At 39.0% G+C, this 18,992-nt stretch overlaps 1 protein-coding gene across 1 annotated transcript in view; it reads left to right on the top strand.

Annotated features, from left to right (window-relative positions):
• The window catches only part of LOC141552711 (polycystin-1-like protein 2), a 141,711-nt gene that overhangs the window by 19,050 nt on the left and 103,669 nt on the right, over window positions 1-18,992 (top strand). The window contains exons 7-14 of the mRNA XM_074284736.1: window positions 1,599-2,003; window positions 6,376-6,474; window positions 8,561-8,610; window positions 10,139-10,256; window positions 12,591-12,798; window positions 14,142-14,307; window positions 14,887-15,040; window positions 17,521-17,697. Coding sequence (XP_074140837.1) covers window positions 1,599-2,003; window positions 6,376-6,474; window positions 8,561-8,610; window positions 10,139-10,256; window positions 12,591-12,798; window positions 14,142-14,307; window positions 14,887-15,040; window positions 17,521-17,697 — 1,377 coding nt within the window. The remainder of the gene's footprint in view (window positions 1-1,598; window positions 2,004-6,375; window positions 6,475-8,560; window positions 8,611-10,138; window positions 10,257-12,590; window positions 12,799-14,141; window positions 14,308-14,886; window positions 15,041-17,520; window positions 17,698-18,992) is intronic.

Raw genomic sequence — 18,992 nt, 5'->3', positions numbered from 1 at the left:
GTTTATGCGAAATTTTTTTAGCCCAGAATCATAGGATCAGAGGCCTATATTGTAGATTCATAGAAGGAAGGAACCTCAGAGGCCATTTAGCCAAACTCCCTCATTTTACAGATAAAGGAACAGCTGCAGGGAAGTTAAGTGGTATGGTCGAGGTCATGCAGTGAGTAAATGTCAGATGTGGGATTTGAACCCAGAACCCCTGATTCCAGAGGAAGTTCTCTATCCAGAAAAGAAGGTATGGTACTTGTATCTGTAGTGAGGGGGAAAGATAGTGACTCCAGAGTTAATGCTGATCCATCTCTACCGTGTCAGGGGTAAGATGTGTTCCCCAAGGTGACCCATATAGACACAAGGGGGCAGTAATTATCACCTTCCTGAGGAGCACTTTCTTAAGGGAGCACCAACTTTGGGCAAAACTGAAATAGAAAATGACAACAGCTTCTATTTCCAAACACAGTTTACAAAACTCTTCCTCTTAAGAGCCCAGGGAGATAGGAAACACATCTCCAAATTACCAATGACCAAAAGGAAAATGACATCCATAAACACACAGCGAGGACATGATTCTGCTTTTGTGAACTCTTCATTCAGAAATAGGCTGATGGATCCAAATGGGTGAACTTAATCTTGTATGATCTAAAGAAAGATTTCACCATTAAAAAGAGGAGGGAAAATTACCGTGTTTTAAAAGTGAAGGAGTCTGTGTGTGCACATGAGGGTGCATGCACTTTCAGACGAGATCGCTAATTTAGGTAGCACAAATTATTATCAAATTTATGAATTGGGGTTCTGTTTTAAAGTTCAGATGTCAAGAATAATCACTATAAGTTTTCAAAAGATCTTATGAATTGGTCAAGATATCCACAAATAAATTGGCTCTGGCTTCATCATTGTGCACATTGAGGGGTTTTCATAGCACGATTAGGCTCTTCAGTAGTATTTCAGAGAGGCAGCCTGCTGAGTAAATAAGAAATTCACCATCATCAGAGATTTTCCATCATAAAAGCAAATGAATAGAATCTCTCCTTCTTTAATTCCACATACTCTGCTTAAGTTAAATGGCTTCTGCCTTTTGAGATCTCTCTTAATATTAAGTTTGTCTTTTATACAAGTGTTGCAGAAGAAAATACACAATGATTTGTTTTAGTCTGGATTTTCTAGAAATGAGCCTGTCAGCAAAATTGTGCTTGCTCTCCTGAGTCCTTGCTGTGAAATGTAAAATGTGAGATCCTAATATATTTTCATTTATTCATGGTTCATAGTGGGTTTTATCAATCTTACTTAAAACTAACAAATTATGATCATTGACAACAGGAATATAAACAGAACTCTAGCTTGTGAAATTTCTAATTGTTTGATAAATACAGTAGCCAAAGTTGAAATATGTGGGGATGTCTGTGGAGCTGTTCATACTTATACCATCAGCACCTGACAATATAATGGAGTGCTGGGAGTGGTGGCACTCACATAGTGAGGAGACCCATTCTTCTAGATAGAAAAAAAACAGGTAGAGACAGAGAGATAGAAAGATAACAAACAAATAAATAGTGGTGTGGTTTGTGGTTTTAATGTAATGAAAACTCTTTCCTTCCACCTAGGAACTGGAATAACTTATACAATATTGTCAGATAACATCACTCTGACAGAATCCTCCATCCAGAAGGGGGTTATTCCACATAACCTGACTCTGGTCAGCGCAGGACAGCCGTTGCTTCAGCCAGGAGTTCACCATCTGAAAATTCAAGCAGTCAGCAACACCTCCACCTCCAAACTTTCCAGAGACCTCATTATTCATATCATTGAGCCACTGTCCGGTCTCCAGGTTTTCTGGGTTTCTGACCACTTGGAGCTGGGACAAGACCTTCTCCTTAATGTATCTGTGGCCCAGGGCTCCCCTGAGGAACTGATATTTGAGGTAACAGGAGCCACTGGAAATTTCTCCTATGTGAGAGAATGTTTGGGCAAAGAATCCAGGATTTACAGCATCCCCATTCCAGCAAAAGGTAATGCTTGTTTGTTGGTTCCTTACTTTCATATCAAAGAGTTAATATTCTTTTTTTTTTGAATTTAGAGTCCATTTAATCAAACTCTCTAATTTATACGTGAAAAAAATGAAGCTCAGAGAGAGGGGAATGGTTTTTCTTTCTCAAAGTCTTTAAGTTTGTCTTGGTCTAGTTGGGACTAGAACCTGCGTCTCCTGACTCCCAGTATAGAATATTCTACTGCATTCTGCCTCCCTAACGTCATTTTCCTCCCTGAAATATGGGCTATATTAACACGTCAAATGCTTTAATTAAAAACCATGGGTTAAATAAATAGCCAAGGGTGTGTCATATTAAGATTTATAGACTGCTTATTCTATTGATCTTTTGAAGCAACCTGACCCTTACCATTGGTTTTCCTTTGATGAGCCAATGTACCGACGTCCTTCCACAAAGAGAGGGCTATGGGATTGAGCGAAAAATTGATGATCTGCTTAATGATAGATTTATTATTTTCTGTAAGAACAGATTTAAATCTCTTGGGTTTCCTTCAAGTGGCACAACTGTATAAACATACTGTCCTCCCCCTCTCCAAAAAAAACACACATAAATCTCTCTATTACTCTAGACTAGAAGACCATGCTCAAAAATTGTTTCTATGATCTAGGAAGAAAAGATATGGATTTAAAGAATCCTTTTCCCTTTCCCTCCCAATCCTATCAACACTATACCAATAACAAAATTATGCTCAATGCTCCTCCCTAAGGTCCTAGCATCCTGCACAATGTGTGATATCACTGAATAAAAGCCAGGCAGACTCTCTGACTTTAGGAAGTTGATAGTCTGACAGAAGGCCCTCAAATAACTAAGTCAAAATACATACAATGATTTGCTTTGTGGGAGATGGGTCAGGGTGTCAGTAGAGACAGGGTCAGGGCGGTCAAGGGGAATGGAGAAAGTGGTAGCTGGCAATAGTAGTAGCACTAGTCCTCAGAATATTCCAACCATTCTGCTACTCTGAAGCTGCTAGATGTAGCTGATGAAAGCAGGGAGACCCTATAAAGCTATTAAGCTAATTCATTGTATTTTACTGGCCAAGCTATCTAAAAGCAGAGTTAAGACTGTCAGAGCACTGCAGTCAAGGCGGTAAGACTTTCCTCAGGGATTTCTACTGTGCATTTTTGTTTATTTTCAGTTTTTGGTTATGATTGTTGTGAGGGAAGTTGTGAGCACCGGGCTGTGTGGTGAGTTGTGTAAGGCCTTGAAGAAATTGGTGATGATAGGACTCTGTGTCCCTAGGTCAGCAACATGTATGTGGCACACTTATATGTGCATGTAACTTCCCTGTTTTCTTGGGCAAGTTTGTGTCAGAGGCCATGGTCCCCTTTGGGTCAGAGATTAAGAACCCAGTTCAAAAGAAACATGTCACAAATTCACAAGGGCCATCTCTTTGCCAGAAGGAAGGTTATTTAGAGGAAGAGTTTACAGACAAAATAAGAGGTAAAATAGGCATCAGGAATGTTGAATATGAAATAGAGTTGGGAGAGCATATAGTTAGAAAGGAAAGGACTTTGGAAGAGTCCATTAAAGGAGTGTGCCATGAGGCCTGGGAACGCCATTGACTAGCAGGTTAGAGCCTTTGAGGAGACTAGTGGACTAACCAGTGTTAGCTAGAGTAAGGAGAAAGGTGCCATTTATAGGAGGGAGAGAGAATAACCTCAGAGTGGGCTTAGTTCTGAAGAGAACTTAGCAAAGATCTTCATCATAACCAGATCTTTTAAAGGGGAAAAACAGTTTTGAGGGGTTTTCTTAGGGAAACCAGAGAAGTAAAGGTGGGAACTCAGAGGGAGGGATGGAGAAGCCAAATGGAATGTACCTGGCAGACCAGGTCCCAGCCCTCTCTAAAGATATGCTACTCAATGCCTCATAGGTTGTTTAAAGATACCCAGAAGTTGGGGGATGGACAATGGGAGTTTAGAGTTCCTTCATAGATTGATGGGAAATATCGGATAATAGCTTCTTTCTGATAGTAGAAGAGAGTATGTCACAGAGAGCTTTAAGGGTCACAGGCTAATTTACAAATGGTGATATTGATGGGGAAAATATTGTAGGAGTTCATGAACTAGAACTATAATTTTTGTGCAGCTGTTTTTGGAGCTCCTTCTAGGAGGACCCTTTTCTTACACTCTTAGGAGCGTCCCTGTCCCATTGTAGCTGTAAGATCTAATGTGCTAAAGCAACAGAGTCCTTCCTCAGTGGTAGTAAAGAGACCTCCACAGCTGAAGCCTCCACAAGCTGCCACCACACTACTGCCCATGCCCACTCCTGGTATGCTGGTCTCCCAAGGTCCTCTCACCCTACTGACACACCTTTCCTGACATCCTTCCATGTCGTCTTTGGAGTCTCTGGACTGAGAGGTCTAGAAACCACAGTGTGATTCAGAGGTCCCCTGGCCAGTTCCTGCTTTGCTGGTTCTGGTTTCTGGGGCTGGGGCTGGGGCTGCCCTGACCCGGCTTGCACCAGGAAGGCACACTGGACTCCCACCCTGCCCAGACCTTTTCTGCTGACCTTCTAAGTTGTCTTTGGCAGGAAAATCGTTCTACTCTGTCTTTGAGTATTCTGATGCTCTAAAAATTGTTTAGAATCGCTATTTAAAGGAATTTGGAGCAGTTTGGGGGAGAGCACAGAAAGTTTTTATCTTTACTCTACCAGCTTGACTCTGCTTTCGAGATTTATAATTTTTAAAAAATAAAATTTTACTGCTGTAATTTTTTTTGCTTTTACATAGACTAAAATTTCTCCTGTATCCCTTTTCTGGAGCTACAACATATTGCAAATTTAAGGTGGAGCTTTGATTAATGACACACAAGGATACTATGATAGGTTAGAATGTTTTATTGGCACAGCCAAGTGAAACATAGGAGGGTATATGGACAAATGCTGTCGGTGATAGTCACACATAAGTTCCCCAACTCCACAATCCCCAAGGACAGAGATCATGAACCAATAACAAACAGGGAAGGGCGGTTCCTAAAAATTAACCAGGAAGGCCAACTCAGGATAAAGAAGAAAGACTTACAACTATGCAGTATCAGTAAACTTGCTGGAGAATTTTTGCAATTAGTTTTAACTAGATCTAGGTGCAATTTAAACCTTAAAAATACCAGAGTTGTGTAGTAGGGGAAAGTCCTAGGAGAGTAAGGGGTCACAGATACTTCTGGTTATTCATATAGGGTGGGCAGATATGGTTTGGGCCCCCCAGTAAATTCTCAACTATTGTATTTTGGGGGGATGGGTGGGAGAAAAGAACATAATCTTTAGTCATTCTTTGCAGATAAATCTGTGAATCAAGCTTCTCCTTAGCTTCCCCAAGCTCCAGGTCTACTGACCTAAGGCTAGTTTCTACACCATGGCCCTTTTATCTTCAGTAGCTAAATAGCCCATGAAGGTGAAGAGGCCACAAAGTAGTATGGTATGGTGAAATGCAATGTGGTGCAGAATTTCAGGATAGGAAGACCTGGATTCAAATTTCTGACTCAGATGCTAGTAGTTATGTACACTAAACTTCTTTCTGAGTCTCAAGCTCCTCATTGATAAAATGGGAAATAACACCAACTTGGCCACATGTTTTTTGTAAATATGAAGGTGATAGAAATATACATGTGCATATATATGTATATATATAAAACATTTTCTAAATCTTAAAGTATTTTAAGAGGAACTGTGAGTATTGTACAATAGAAAGAGGTTGTTACTTTCCAGAGAACCTGAAGCAGGCAATCCCATCCTGAGGCAATAAAAACTTCCAATCCTGGACATAACACATAAAAGGGATGGGAAGTATGATGGAGATGTGGGTCACCTACTAATGTGGGGGCGGTATTAGCTTGATCCTACAGTCTTAGCCCAAGAGTTCTCTTTAGCAGCTGGCCAGACTCCCTGCTGCTGCCCTGGAAATACTCATAATTTGAAAAATGTGGAGCTGGCACTCACAAGGATGAACCCCCATCTGCTCGTTTTCCCAGTTTTTCTTTGTGAGCAGAAAGAAATCACTCAGGCAGAGATACCTTGGGGCTATCAGAAATTTGCCCTTTTTTCCCATAGATTCACACATACATATAACACATAACAGAGATTTCTAGGACCATTTGTGTTATTATAATGAAGTTCACCTGAGCGAGCTATTTTTCAATTCTTTCACTCACACAGTGGCAGGCCGTCTTAGAATTCATCCTTATTTAGGGTCTCAGTCACAGCAACTAAGATAAAGAAGCAGGCACTGCCATTAATGGACAAGAAGGCCAAAGGCAGAGAAAATTTTTTTCCCTAAACCCATGTGAGTAGAATTGTTACAAATTGTGATTCTTCATTTTCTCAACTCTTTTCTTTGCAGGAACTTTTTTGGTCACAGTACTTGCTCAAAACATCTTCTCAAACCTGAGCTCGATAATTGGGAGAGTCACTGTATCGGCTAAGGAGTCTGGCCATGAAGGTATGAAAACACCTTCATAGCACTGAGTGTAAGCACATGGGATCAATTTCCTATCATGAAAGTCCCATAGCATAAAATCCTAGACTTTCTGGACAGGGAGGAACACCAGAGCAGATACAGTCCAACTTGTAGATATCAGAGCATTGATTGCTTTTACTGCATCCTTAGGAAGTACTCATAGGATTGTGGATTTATCGTAGGCAGGGCTAGAAGGGGTCATCTAGTCAGAGATCACCTAATCCAAGCTTTCCATTTTACAGATGATAGCATTTAGACACAGAGGATCTTGAAGTCATAGCTTCAGAAGCCATCTAGTCTAACATCCTCTAAGTCTAGACTCATCTGGTCCAATGAATCATACACCATCCACCATATCTGTATGATTTTGGATCAGTGGCTTTCCTTCCTTTGTCCTCAATATCTCTCTCTGTAAAATGAGGGAGTTGGATTAAATGGTTTTTGAGAGCCCTAAGAGCATTGATATTTCAAGTCTCTATCATGAGAGTAAACATTGTTTGCTAAAGTCTTCCTCTTGTTCTTCACCTTGGCATTGGAGGTGTCTTCTCAAAAATTAGGCCAGATATATGAAACCTGATGTTCATTCTGACAAGCTGAAAAATACCTCTATTATGGATTTGTTAAATAGATCATGGGATCATAGATCCAAGGCTGGAAGGGACCTCAAAAGCCATCTAGAATAACTTCTTCACTTACCCAGGTTACAAAGATTATAAGAATCAGACTTTGAATCCCAGTCTTCTGAAGTCTCTAGAAACAATGCTTTTGGTACCATGTCACAGTTATATATCCATATTCCACAGATATTCCTAATTAACTTCAAGGAGACTTATCACTTGTTTGGCCACCAAAAAAATGAGTTTTTTTGCCCATAAAAACTCCTAAATGTCATCTATTTACCAGCTTGTGGTTTATCTGGGAAACTCTTAGGAGTTTAATAGACTATAAGCCCAATATGTCAGCAGTGTGATAGGGCAGCCAAAAAACCCAGCTTTTAAATTTCACTAAGAGAAGCATTACTTTTAGGAGTAAGAAGGTCACAGTCCTGATGTATTTTACTTTGCTGGGCTATAGTTAGAATTTTGAATTTAGTCCTAGGCCTCTTCTTTTAAAAAGGACATTGATAAGATAGAAAACAAAGAGGGATTGACAGCCAGAATAGTGAAGGGCCTCAAGAACATGCTACATGAACATCAGTTGAAGGAAGTGAGGTGTTAAGAGGGTACAGAATACTAATATTCAATATTTAAAATGCTGTCATGATGGGAAAGAGGAATTTTATTTTTTGCTTGGCTCCAGAGGGAAGAACTAGGAAAAATGGATAGAAGTTGCAGAGAGGCAGATTTGATTAAAGGAAAAAACTTCCCAATAATTGGAGGAAAAAACATTTATTAAATGTATACCATGTACCTGGTATCATGCTAGGCTCTTTACAAATATTATCTCATTTGATTCTTACAATAACCCCATAAAGCAGATGCTATTATTCTCCCCATTTTATAGCTGAGGAAACTGAGGCAAAGAGGTTAAGTATTTTGTCCAAAGTCACACACACACACAGTTAGTAAATATGAGTCTGGATTGAATTCAGGCCTTCCTATTTCATGCCCAATGCATCTGAAGCTCCTTCCCACTCTAAGATTTTAAGGTCCTAAGGTAGAAAGGTGGGCATCTGCAATAGTGGAAGAGCTAGCTTGATGAAACCCAATACTCTTAAAGGAGTGAAGTCTATAATAGCTATGTATAATTTTTTGTGTAATTTATATAGTAGTACTTTAGATGCAAGAATTTATGAATCATGGAGTGTCCATATGTAAATGAAATGGTTTTTTCCCATTTTTCTTTCTTGAACTGTGTGTGCTTGCTCCACCTGAAGGGCACCATCTTCCCCTAGTACATACAACTTGCAATGTTGTATTATCATCCAATTAGAAGATATGTTTGCGACAGTGGGGTCATTCTCATAATCAATGACAATTATCAGAAGGAACAGAGGTAGGAGTCATCTGTTATATGCTAATCTTACTAAAACATCCACTTTTCTTCCAATTACATATGTCTCATTCAGCAGCTCCTGCTTACCAAGAGCCAATCAAGGTGAACTTCCAGAAGGAAAATGTGAGTTCTTTTCAAAGTCTTAGTCTCACAATTAAAAAGATGCTGATGTAAATTCATACTTACATAGAGAGAATAATGGATTCCACCCTGAAAATATCAAACTCAATTCTTTATTTAAAAAAAAACAACTTAAAGATATCATTTGTTTTCATACCACAGTCACTAGCCAAGATACTTCTATTACTGTAGTGAATCTTTGTTTGTGACAAAGGAAAATAGTTAAGTAAAACCATCTGACACTAAACCTGTGCTGTATTCAGTATTCCAAACTGATAGTTTCCCACTTCTCTTCTGAGAAGAGGGAGATGTGTTTCATCATCAGTTCTCTGAAACTAAGATTGATCAGAGTTTGATTGTTTTTTTAAGCATTGTTTTCAATATATTGTTGAAAGATTGCTTTAGTATTATTTATAATGTTAGTGTTTTATTACTGTTTTCATTTACTTTGTTGTGGTCATATGTATGTATGTATATGCATATAAACATTGTTCATTGACAAGCTCAGCATCAGTTCATATACATCTTCCCATATAACTCTGAAATCTTCCTATTTATCATTTCTTACTGTACAAAAAATTCAATTATAATCATTCCTTACAAAGTGTTCAGTCATTCTCCAGCTGATAGGCACTATCTTTAGTACTAATTTTTTTGCTACAATTCAGACATAAAATGCTGCCATGAAGATTTCTGATCTCTGTTTTGAGGTATTGCCAATTTTCTATTGTATGTGTGACCCCCAAAGACTCATTTTATAGTGCAGCAGGCCCATTCTTTCTTATGGACAATATAGTTAAAGGAAGGAAGCAGACATTTATTATTAAGCGCTTACAATATGTCAAGGACTATACTAAGTTCTGGGAATACAAATACAAGCAAAAAGAAAGATCATCCCTGTCCTCAAAAAGCTTACCTTTTAAGGGGAAGACAAGAAGCTTGCACTTTAATGGGGGAAGACAACATATAAAAGGAAATTGAAAAGAACTGGAAGGTGGAAAAAGAACTCTGTCTTCTATACAAAATGGAGGTTTCAGGAGAAATTAATGGAAAAGGGATTTGCAGAGGAATATTCCAGGGTGAGCAGGACTATTTTAAGCAAGTTCCAAGGAAATTTGATCTTGATACTCCTCTCAGATTTTTTTGCTAAGTGTGCATGAAAGCCATAGTGAACTTATTCCTTTTTTTGTTGTTCAGAGATTGAGAGACCAGATCATGCTACCAGAACAGGTAGTTTCTTTCTCTGACAAGGATAATCTGACTTTGTGTATATATGCTTATTCTGTAATTTTATTGATGTAGGGACATTTTAATGAGGAAATGCTCTCTACTAAGGTAGATCAGTACCTATTCTGTGACTTCTGATCTTCAAGAGTAGCCCAGGGTACTCAGAGGTTAAATGGCTCATCCAGGATCACCCAGCCCACACATGAGTACTTGAAACCCAGGCCTTCCTGACCCTCTTCTATACCATAATGCCTCTTGTATGGACTGTGACTACCAATGGTAATGTTCTTCATTTCTTCCCTAGAAGGACAAAGAGAAAAGCCAACTGTATATTAAGCCAAGTCGCTATGTGGACCCTTTCACCACGGTGACTCTGGGCTGGCCAGATAACAACAAGAGTCTGAAGTTTGTGTGGTCATGTGGTAGGTGCAGAACCATTGCTAAAACCTTGGCACCTAGGACAAGCGGCATAAATTATGCCATGTAACCAACTTTTAACTACAAATTCAGCGGGGCAGCAATGGACTGTTTTGGGACACCACTATATGAGGAAGAGACAGACCAGGAGCCCACCAAGGTCACTGCTTGGGAGATTGCTACCAGAGAGGAAGGGTAGCAAAATGGACTGGAGCTAGAGTGGAGCTCTCCTGGTGTGTAACCACTCAGGGAGAAAACCTGCCATCTGGTAGATTATGCTTTTTACTAATTATTCTTGCTCACTAGGAGCTAAGCTCAATTGTTTCAACACTGCTGAAGGAGTGTGAGTACTATTGTCACCCTCTACATTTTAGTGTCCTGAGGAACGACCCCATCTGCTCCCACAAAATCAGTTCTGGCCTTAGGGAGGTTCATTCAAGGAGTGTAGCTTGATTCTCCCTGGCTACCCTCAGAGCTCAAGCCTCTTCCCATCTGGACCAGGTCCCATCTGTGCATGAAAGAGTCTTTCTTTGTTTTGTGCACTTCCTTCTCAAAAGCTGTAGTATCACTGATTGCCTCTTTGTTCATATAACAATTTCTACTTAATGGCCTCTGGAGTTTCCTCTAAATAGGTGCTGATGTTCAGTCTTGTCTAACTCTTGGTGACTGGATCATACTGTCCACAGTTTCTTAAGTACATTAAAAACAGTAATCATGGAGCACTAGTGCTATGACCTCCTCTTGCATGAAGCTTCATGGGTAATGTCTCCTCTAGAATTTAAGTCTCTGGGACGGAGTTTTTCTAGATAAAGAAGTTGGAATGGTCTGCCATTTCCTTCTCCAGTGGATTAAGGCAATCAGAAAGTGTTTGAAGTCACATTAGAACTCGACTCCTCCGGGTTCCAGCCACCCAGATGCCTCCTCCAGCTAGACTCCATCTTTCTTTTCTAAGATCTCTTGCAATGCTCTAGATTCTAGCCAGTAACCTATGTCAGTTGATTCAATTTAACAAATATTTATTAAATGCCTAGAAGTTAGGTATACAAAGACAAAAATCAGAAATAGCCCAGCCCCCAAGGTACTTTGTTGCTGTTCAGTCATTTTTCAATTGTGTCCAGCTCTTTGTGACCTCATTTGGGGTTTTCTTGGCAGGAGTACTGGAGTGATTTGCCATTTCCTTCTCCATATTGTTTTGCAGATTAGGAAACTGAGGCAAAAAGAGTTAAGTAACGTATGTAAAACCTTACAGCTACTAAAAGTGTCTGAAACTAGATTTGAAGTTAGGAAAATAAATTTATATTGCTCCAAGCCCAGAACTCTATCCACTGTGCCACCTTGTGGTCTCTTAAAGTATTTACATTTAAATTAACAGCCCCAAATGATACCTACTTTTATTTTTATTTGTACTTCAACTCTGGCCTTTTCCCAGTAACTGTCCTCCTACCTAGATTCACAGAGAGTTAGAACTCAGAGAATTCTTGGAACATAGAATATCAGAGCTGGTTCTTCAGTTGTTTTTCAATCACATCAGCCTCTTTGTAACCCCATTTGGAGTTTTCTTGGCAATGAGATTGAAGTGGTTGCCAATTCCTTCTCCAGCTCATTTTGCAGATGAACTGAGGCAAATGGGCCTAAGTGACTTGCCCAGGGGTACACAGCTAGGAAGTGTCTGAGGTCAGATTTAACTTAGGAAGCTGAGATTTCCAGACTTCAAGTCCCATACCCCATTCACTATATCACATAACTGCCACCAGAGCTGATAAAGACCCTAAAACATTTACTGTTAGAGCTGGAAATATTTTTAGAACTAGGTCAACATCATCTCTTTATAGAGGAGTAAATTAGTACCCAGTAGGTAGATGTGATCTCTCTAAAATGACTCAACGAATTAGTGACCAAGTGTCTTTCAAACCCCAGTTTCCTGATTCTCAGCTCAGAGCTTTTTCTATCACCTTTGGCTGCCTTTCCTTGTGCCCAGACTGTTTCACTGGAGTGAATTGACTCTGATACTTTGATTACCCTTAGTGTTTGGGAAATCTGTTCTCCTGGGTAGAATTTTCTGGCCGGTTTAAAAGTAGCTAAAGGTCCAGAAAACTTCTCATTGTATCTCTTGTTGGAAATGTCTCCAAAGTTTACTTCTGAAGAATTAAAAAAGAGAATGAGAAAAAAGGCCTTTATGTGTGACTGATGACCTGTGGGTTGATTCTGGAGATGCTCTAGAAGGGCATAGAGGACAATGCAGTTTGCCTTCTCCTCCCCCAGTTTTCCTCCCCCAAAATTGACAACCAGAGAATGCCCAGCTTTCTCCTTCTCAGCGAGATTCCTTGTTGTCCTGGCAGGGAGCTGCTGGCCTCAGTGGAAGGAGTGTGTCCGGCAGCAGCTGCTCGTCACCAGCGAAAGGGAGATGCTGATAGAGCCTGCCTGCCTGCCTCCTCCCAACTCAGCCATCACCCTCCGCATTCTGGTACATGGTGTGCAGGGAGAACAGTGGCAGGATGAGCAGTGCCTGTATGTGACAGCAGAACAGAAGCTCCATCCTCAGATCAGGTCTGCTATTTGTGAATCCATTCCTTGAGGGTGAGACACACATATCTGTCTTCTCTCCCTCCTGATGTATGTACAGGACCCGGGCTGAAATATATTTGTAAATGGATGAACAAATTAATCATTTCACATATATCTCCTGGGAGTAAGCACCTACTATGGGTCAGGAGCTGTGCTGAGTGCCTTATTTGTTATCTCATTTAGATTATTGGGAGGTTCTATGCTCTGTCACCATCTAAATTTTAGAGAAAGGAGATAGGAGAAGCTTACTCCCACTCTAAGGAGAGATAGGGAACATGAGGAGAAAATCAGTCAGCAGGCATCTGAACACCTACTATGGGCTAAATACTATGCTAAACAATTAGAATACAAATACAAGTTAAAACAGTTCTGGCTATGAAGGGGCATCCGTTCTATCTGGAGACATCAAAATGTTTGTCTGTATAAAATAAAAATATTAGTTACTTATTGACAGAGAGGGGGAGGCAGTAATATCAGTTACTTATTGACAGAGAGGAGGAGGCAGTAGTAGTTATGGGAATCAGGAAAGGCCTCATGCCGAAAATGTTATTTGAGGTGAATATTAAAGGAAGAAAGTTAGGGAGTCTAAGAGACCTAAGGTGAAAAGGGAGTAGATTCTCAGCCTGGGAGAATAGCAGGCATAAAGGCATGAGGATGAGAAACAGTGTCATGTTAAAACCAAGTTAAAAGGTTGAAAGATAATAGCAAAAGTTGTTGAATTTACTATGATAGGCTGAAGGTCTTTATTCAGTCTTTCCTAACTTTTCAATCAGAAAAATTCATGCAATTTTAGGGGATGTGAAAGCTGTCTTCAAATCTGTCATATGGAGCAAAGATAAATTAATAAGTAATAATTATATCTCACAATTATATAATGCTTTAAGGTATATTAAGCACTTTACACATATTGTGTCATTTATTTCTCACAATAAACAATTCTGGCAGGTGGATTCCATTATTATCGTCATTTTATAGATGAGGAAGTGGAGGTAAACAGACTTTAAGTGACTTTCCCAGGCTCCATCTGCTAGGATATGAACTCTGGTCCCCTGGCTCCAAGGCCATTACTCTTTTGATGTCACCATCCCAATGCTTATGAAAGTTCTTCTATGTGACCCAACAACAGGGCAGAAATGGAAATACTGAGTAAAAATTGAAAAGATGTCAGGAAAAGAAAAAAACCTTTCTTTCTAATAATTAGAGCTTTCCAAAAGTAGAATGGACTGCTTTTGATAGAATGGGGACTCCCTAGTGAATGGCTTAGTTAATGAATTCTCCTTCTAATTCTTCTATTTTGTATTTTCATGATTTCTCACTTCTTACAGTTGTGAAAAGAACTGCAAGCCAGTGAATGTGAGTGAAGAAGTCCTGTTGAGAGCAACTTGTGATGATCAAGAGTCTGTGACATACAGTTGGTATTTAGATACCTCCTTCCAGGAGAAGGTGAGCCAGTTTCTTAAGTACATTAAAATCAATAATCATGGAGCACTAGTGCTATGACCACCTCTTGCATGAAGATTCATGGCAATTTCTCCTCTGGAGTTTAAGTCTCTGGGATAATGCTATAAGGATCTGGCTTCTGTAGTTTGTGGAAGCCACTGGAGCCTAATTCTAGGCTCTAGAGCACTGGAGAATGCCAGGAATGTGATCTCTGAGAAATGAAAATGATTTTCAGGTAAAGGACCATAGGTGAGATTTATGCCATTTTGCCTAGTCCCCACCTAAATTACAAAGCCAGGCTATCTTAGGTGTACTTGATGAAACTGCTGAGCTACAACAGACAGGTCTTAATCCTGTTCTTAATATATGTGTCTCAAGGTCTCCTCATTGTGGGAAGGACAAAGCAGGTGTGCTCCTGGACAGTTTTCTGAGTGGGTGGTAGAAAGCCACCAGTGAGGTCCAAGCAGCTAGTGGGGTCTTGAAGCCCAATGTCATGCACTGGAGTTCTGTGATATACAGAGCTTATCTCCTGGTTGGAATTGATTCACAGGGGCCTTGTAGGGACTCTGGATCTTTATTATTCATAAGCCTGGTATACCACACAGGATTCAGGGTTTATAAATGTTTCAGGTGAACCTCCTTCCTGCTGTCTGTGGTCTCAGTGGATTTAGGACAAGTTCCTTAAAGTTGCTGCAAAGAAACACCTCCATCTTGCTGTTGAGCAGCTACTTCCTGTCTAAACTCAGGGCCTCAGCCAATGGTGCAGTTCGAATTAAAGTCACAGGTAGGTAGATATAACTAGACCTGTAATTCATTGATTTAGGAAATTTCAGTGAGGAAATGACCTCTATCGAAGTGGCTCACATCTGATCAGCAATTTATCATCTCAGAGAATTGTCTGGAGCCCTGTAAAGATGAGTACTTGCCTTGGGCCATGTAAAGTAGCTCCCTAGAGGGCCTCAGGGTCATCCAGAGTCAGGATAAATCAAAGTCCTTGGTCTTTAGTGGAGAAGTGAAGGAGGCAGGCAAGCAAAATCCTCAATTCTGGAGTCCAGAGTCACCAGTCTCTCTCCTCCTCATCCTGCTGCCAAGTGACTCTGGTTTCTCCCCCTTCCCCACCTCCCTCCAATCCTTGCCTACACTCATTCAGCAAGCACCAGTGGTGAGGAGAACCATCACATCACCATCTCATTTAAATATATGTATAAGAACCATTATCTCACATGGAATAAGTAATTAGCCTTACATGTTTGGTTGTCTGATTCACACACACCTTTTTCAGAGTTTCAGCCCTCTACAGGGTCACACAGATAGTACATGTGGGCAGAGGCAAGACTGAAACATAGATTGTCCTAACTAATTCTTTATCCAGGTTGCCACAATGCCTCTCATGGGAAGTAAATATAAATATTATATAGAGAGATAAATAGTTATATCTATAGTTACATTGTTTTATATGTATGTATGTATATGTATGCATGTGTACACAGACACACACATTTATATAAGATTAAGATTTTTGAAGTACTTTCCTTTTAAGAATCTTATAAGATTGGTAATGTGAGGAAATGGAGTCTCAGAGCAGTTAAAAGTCAGAGAACAGTTACAGAGTTAAGCTGAATATCAAGATCATTCTATTTTGAAGTCAGGAACCTATGTTCACATCTTGATTCTGTCTCTTACTCCCTATGTGACTTTAGATAAATCATACAACCACGGGATCTGTTTCCTCCTCTGTAAAATGAAGGGATTGGATTGAATAGCCTTTAAAATTCCTTGTCAATCTATGATCTTAGTTCTCTTTATCTATCATCTATAAAACAAGGGGGTTTGACTACACTACCTCTAAGGTCCTTTTTCCTTTTAAATCCTATTATCCCAAGTCATTTGCCTAAGATCTAATAGCTAGAAATATCACAGGTAGATTACTATCAGTTCTGCTGATTCCAAGTTGGTTACTATTTTTACTACACCATGTATTTTTTTTAATATAAATTAAGAGGTGATGATTTGCTTTACAGAGGATTTCTTTTACTAAATACACATTTCCCCCCAGAGTACATCTTTTACCCACAAGGAACAAAACTCTGCTTCACCCTATTAGCAAAGAGCCTTTTTTAGGAGTTCCCATCCTCTCAGCTGGGGCTTAGAGGTTTCTATCCTTTCCTAAGCTATCCATCCTATCTCTATCACAAAACTATAGTTCTGGTCCACTTTCACATCTAGTCTGAAACATTTTCTTCTCCTCTAGGTTCAATAATTTCTGTATAAACATCCTAGCAGATACATTTCCCTTTAAGCAAACTCTGGGTTTGCAAAACAATTACAATCACAAGAATAACACTTTATATTTCTATTGTACTTTAAGGCTCACAAAACCCCTATGTAGAGGTGAATCAGGAAAATCAAGCTTCCTTAAACAAAAATTGGTTCCTGGGTGGCATGATAGAAATGGGACCCAAAAAGATGGTTTTTAAAATAATTATACTTTATTTTAACATTAATTTTTACAAATTTTGAGTTTGCTCCATTCCTTGCCCATTAAAAAGACAAGCAGTGATGACATTAATTACATATATGAAGTCATGCAAAATATATTTCTTTATCAGCCATATTGTTAAAAAAAAAAAAAAAAGACAAGAAAATTTAAGTATAAAAAGTATGTTTTAGTCTGCCCTGAGAATTAATCAGTTTTTTCTCTCTGGTAACTTTTTTCTTTGTGAGTCCTTTGGAATTGTCTTAGATCATTATATTGATTAAAATAGCTATCTTTCACAGTTGATTGTTATACTATTGCTGTTTCTATGTACAATGATCTCTTGATTCTGCTTACATCATTCTATATTAGTTCATATAAGGCTTCCTAGGTTTTCCTGAACCCATCCCCTTAGTCATTTTTTTAATAGCACAGTAGCATTCCATCAACAATTATATGCTATAACTTGGTCGTTCATTTCCCAATTGATGTTTTTTTTTTTAAATAAATTTGGCTCAGATCCCCATATATTTGAGAAGGGAGGACACGTTATCAGAGAATCTGTAAGAAAAATTTTCCACAGCTTTCTGCTTTCTTTCTCATTTTGGCAACATTGATTTTATTTGTGCAAATCCTTTTAAATTTTCATGTAATCAAATCATTTTACTTCCTGTGATCCTTTCTCTTGTTTGGTCATAAACTCTTTCCTTATCTTTAGAGCTTACAGTTTAATTTTTCATGCTCCCAAGGAGATGATTTTAAAGCAGGCTCCTCTCTTTGATCTTCAGCAATGACTGAGTGGGCTTATGGAGAACAGACCTACATCATCAGCACTCTTTATCCTCCTGAGGTTCCAGCTTGTTCTGTCATTCCAGAGCAGGGGACTATTCTGACAAGCTTTGAGATTTCCTGCAACACATCTGCAGAGCCTGGCTTACTCATCTATTGTTTCTGTCTGAAACCAGGTAAGATCTAAGCACCTCCCTTTTTTATTGGCCAACCCCTGGAAACTACCAGAATTCTCTTTGTCTTTGCGTAATTTAGGAACAGACAGAACTCTCTATGTGGGGATGAAGTTTGCAATGTCAAAAGTCCCCTATGGTAATCAAGGCTCCTGTCCTTCAGCTCACCAGGAAAAGAAGACTAGCAAGATATTCTTCCACCAGTGAGGGGCAGTGTGACAGAGTAGAATGATCACACCATGGGGTCAGCTAGGTGGCGCAGTGGATAGAGCACCAGCCTTGAATTCAGGAGGACTTGAGTTCAAATCTGGTCTCAGACACTTAACACTTCCTAGCTGTGTGACCCTGAACAAGTCACTTAGCCCCAGCCTCAGGGAAAAAAAAAAAAAAAAAAAAAAAGAATGATCCCAGCATTTAAAGTCAAAAGTTCAGTTCTCTACCTTTTTTTCTTTTTCTTTTCTTTTCTTTTCTTTTTTTTTTTTTTTTTTTTTTTTTTTTTTTTTGCCATTTTGTATGTTATTTATTTACTTCTTTGCATTCAAGATTATTTCATTGGAAATGTTATGAGTGGAATGCTTTTCTTGTTCAGCTGTTGTTTCTTTTGCTTCATGTAGCAATTGAAACCACTTTTAATTTAAATACACAACTTAAATAATGTACAATTAATTCTTATCTACTGTAAGACTAAGAACCTTCAACATTGGATCAAAAACATGGTTTTACCCTCTTCAACATTCTGTTTCTTGACAGTGGTACCATGAAATATTGAATGTTTCTATCTAAAGTTGAAAATGAAGATATTGACAATTTGAAATTCTTAAAGTTTGAATAATGTATATCTGCTTGCTAACATTTGTGCTTGTGGCATTTATATTTATGTTGTTCACTCTACAGACAATAAGTAAGAAATAAGCTAATTTCCTATAGGTTGTGTTCTTAAATGTGAACATTCCTCTTGACATGAGTTCCATCTGTTCTACATACTTACATAAATATCGAAGACGCTCATGTGAGCTATAGATAAAAAAAACATTCTCAACATAAGTTTCTCCTTCAATATCAGGAAGGGGGAAATTTCCTCCTAGTTCTCTTAAACTTTGGTTTAGAAGTAAGTTATAAGTTATAAAAAGTCTACCTTTTTTTCTACTTGTGAGATATTGGGCAATGCCTCTTGGATTCTTTATTTGAAATGGGCATTCAAACCAAAGGGATGAACTAGATGAAGTTTATGGGCAGCTAAGTGGTGTGTTGCATAAAGCACTGGGCTTAGAATCAAGAGGGTTCCTCTTCCTAAATTC

The sequence above is a fragment of the Sminthopsis crassicaudata genome, chromosome 2, assembly GCF_048593235.1.
Source record: "Sminthopsis crassicaudata isolate SCR6 chromosome 2, ASM4859323v1, whole genome shotgun sequence".
NCBI classification, from domain to species: Eukaryota; Metazoa; Chordata; class Mammalia; order Dasyuromorphia; family Dasyuridae; genus Sminthopsis; species Sminthopsis crassicaudata.
This window is presented reverse-complemented; position numbering and strand designations above follow the sequence as displayed.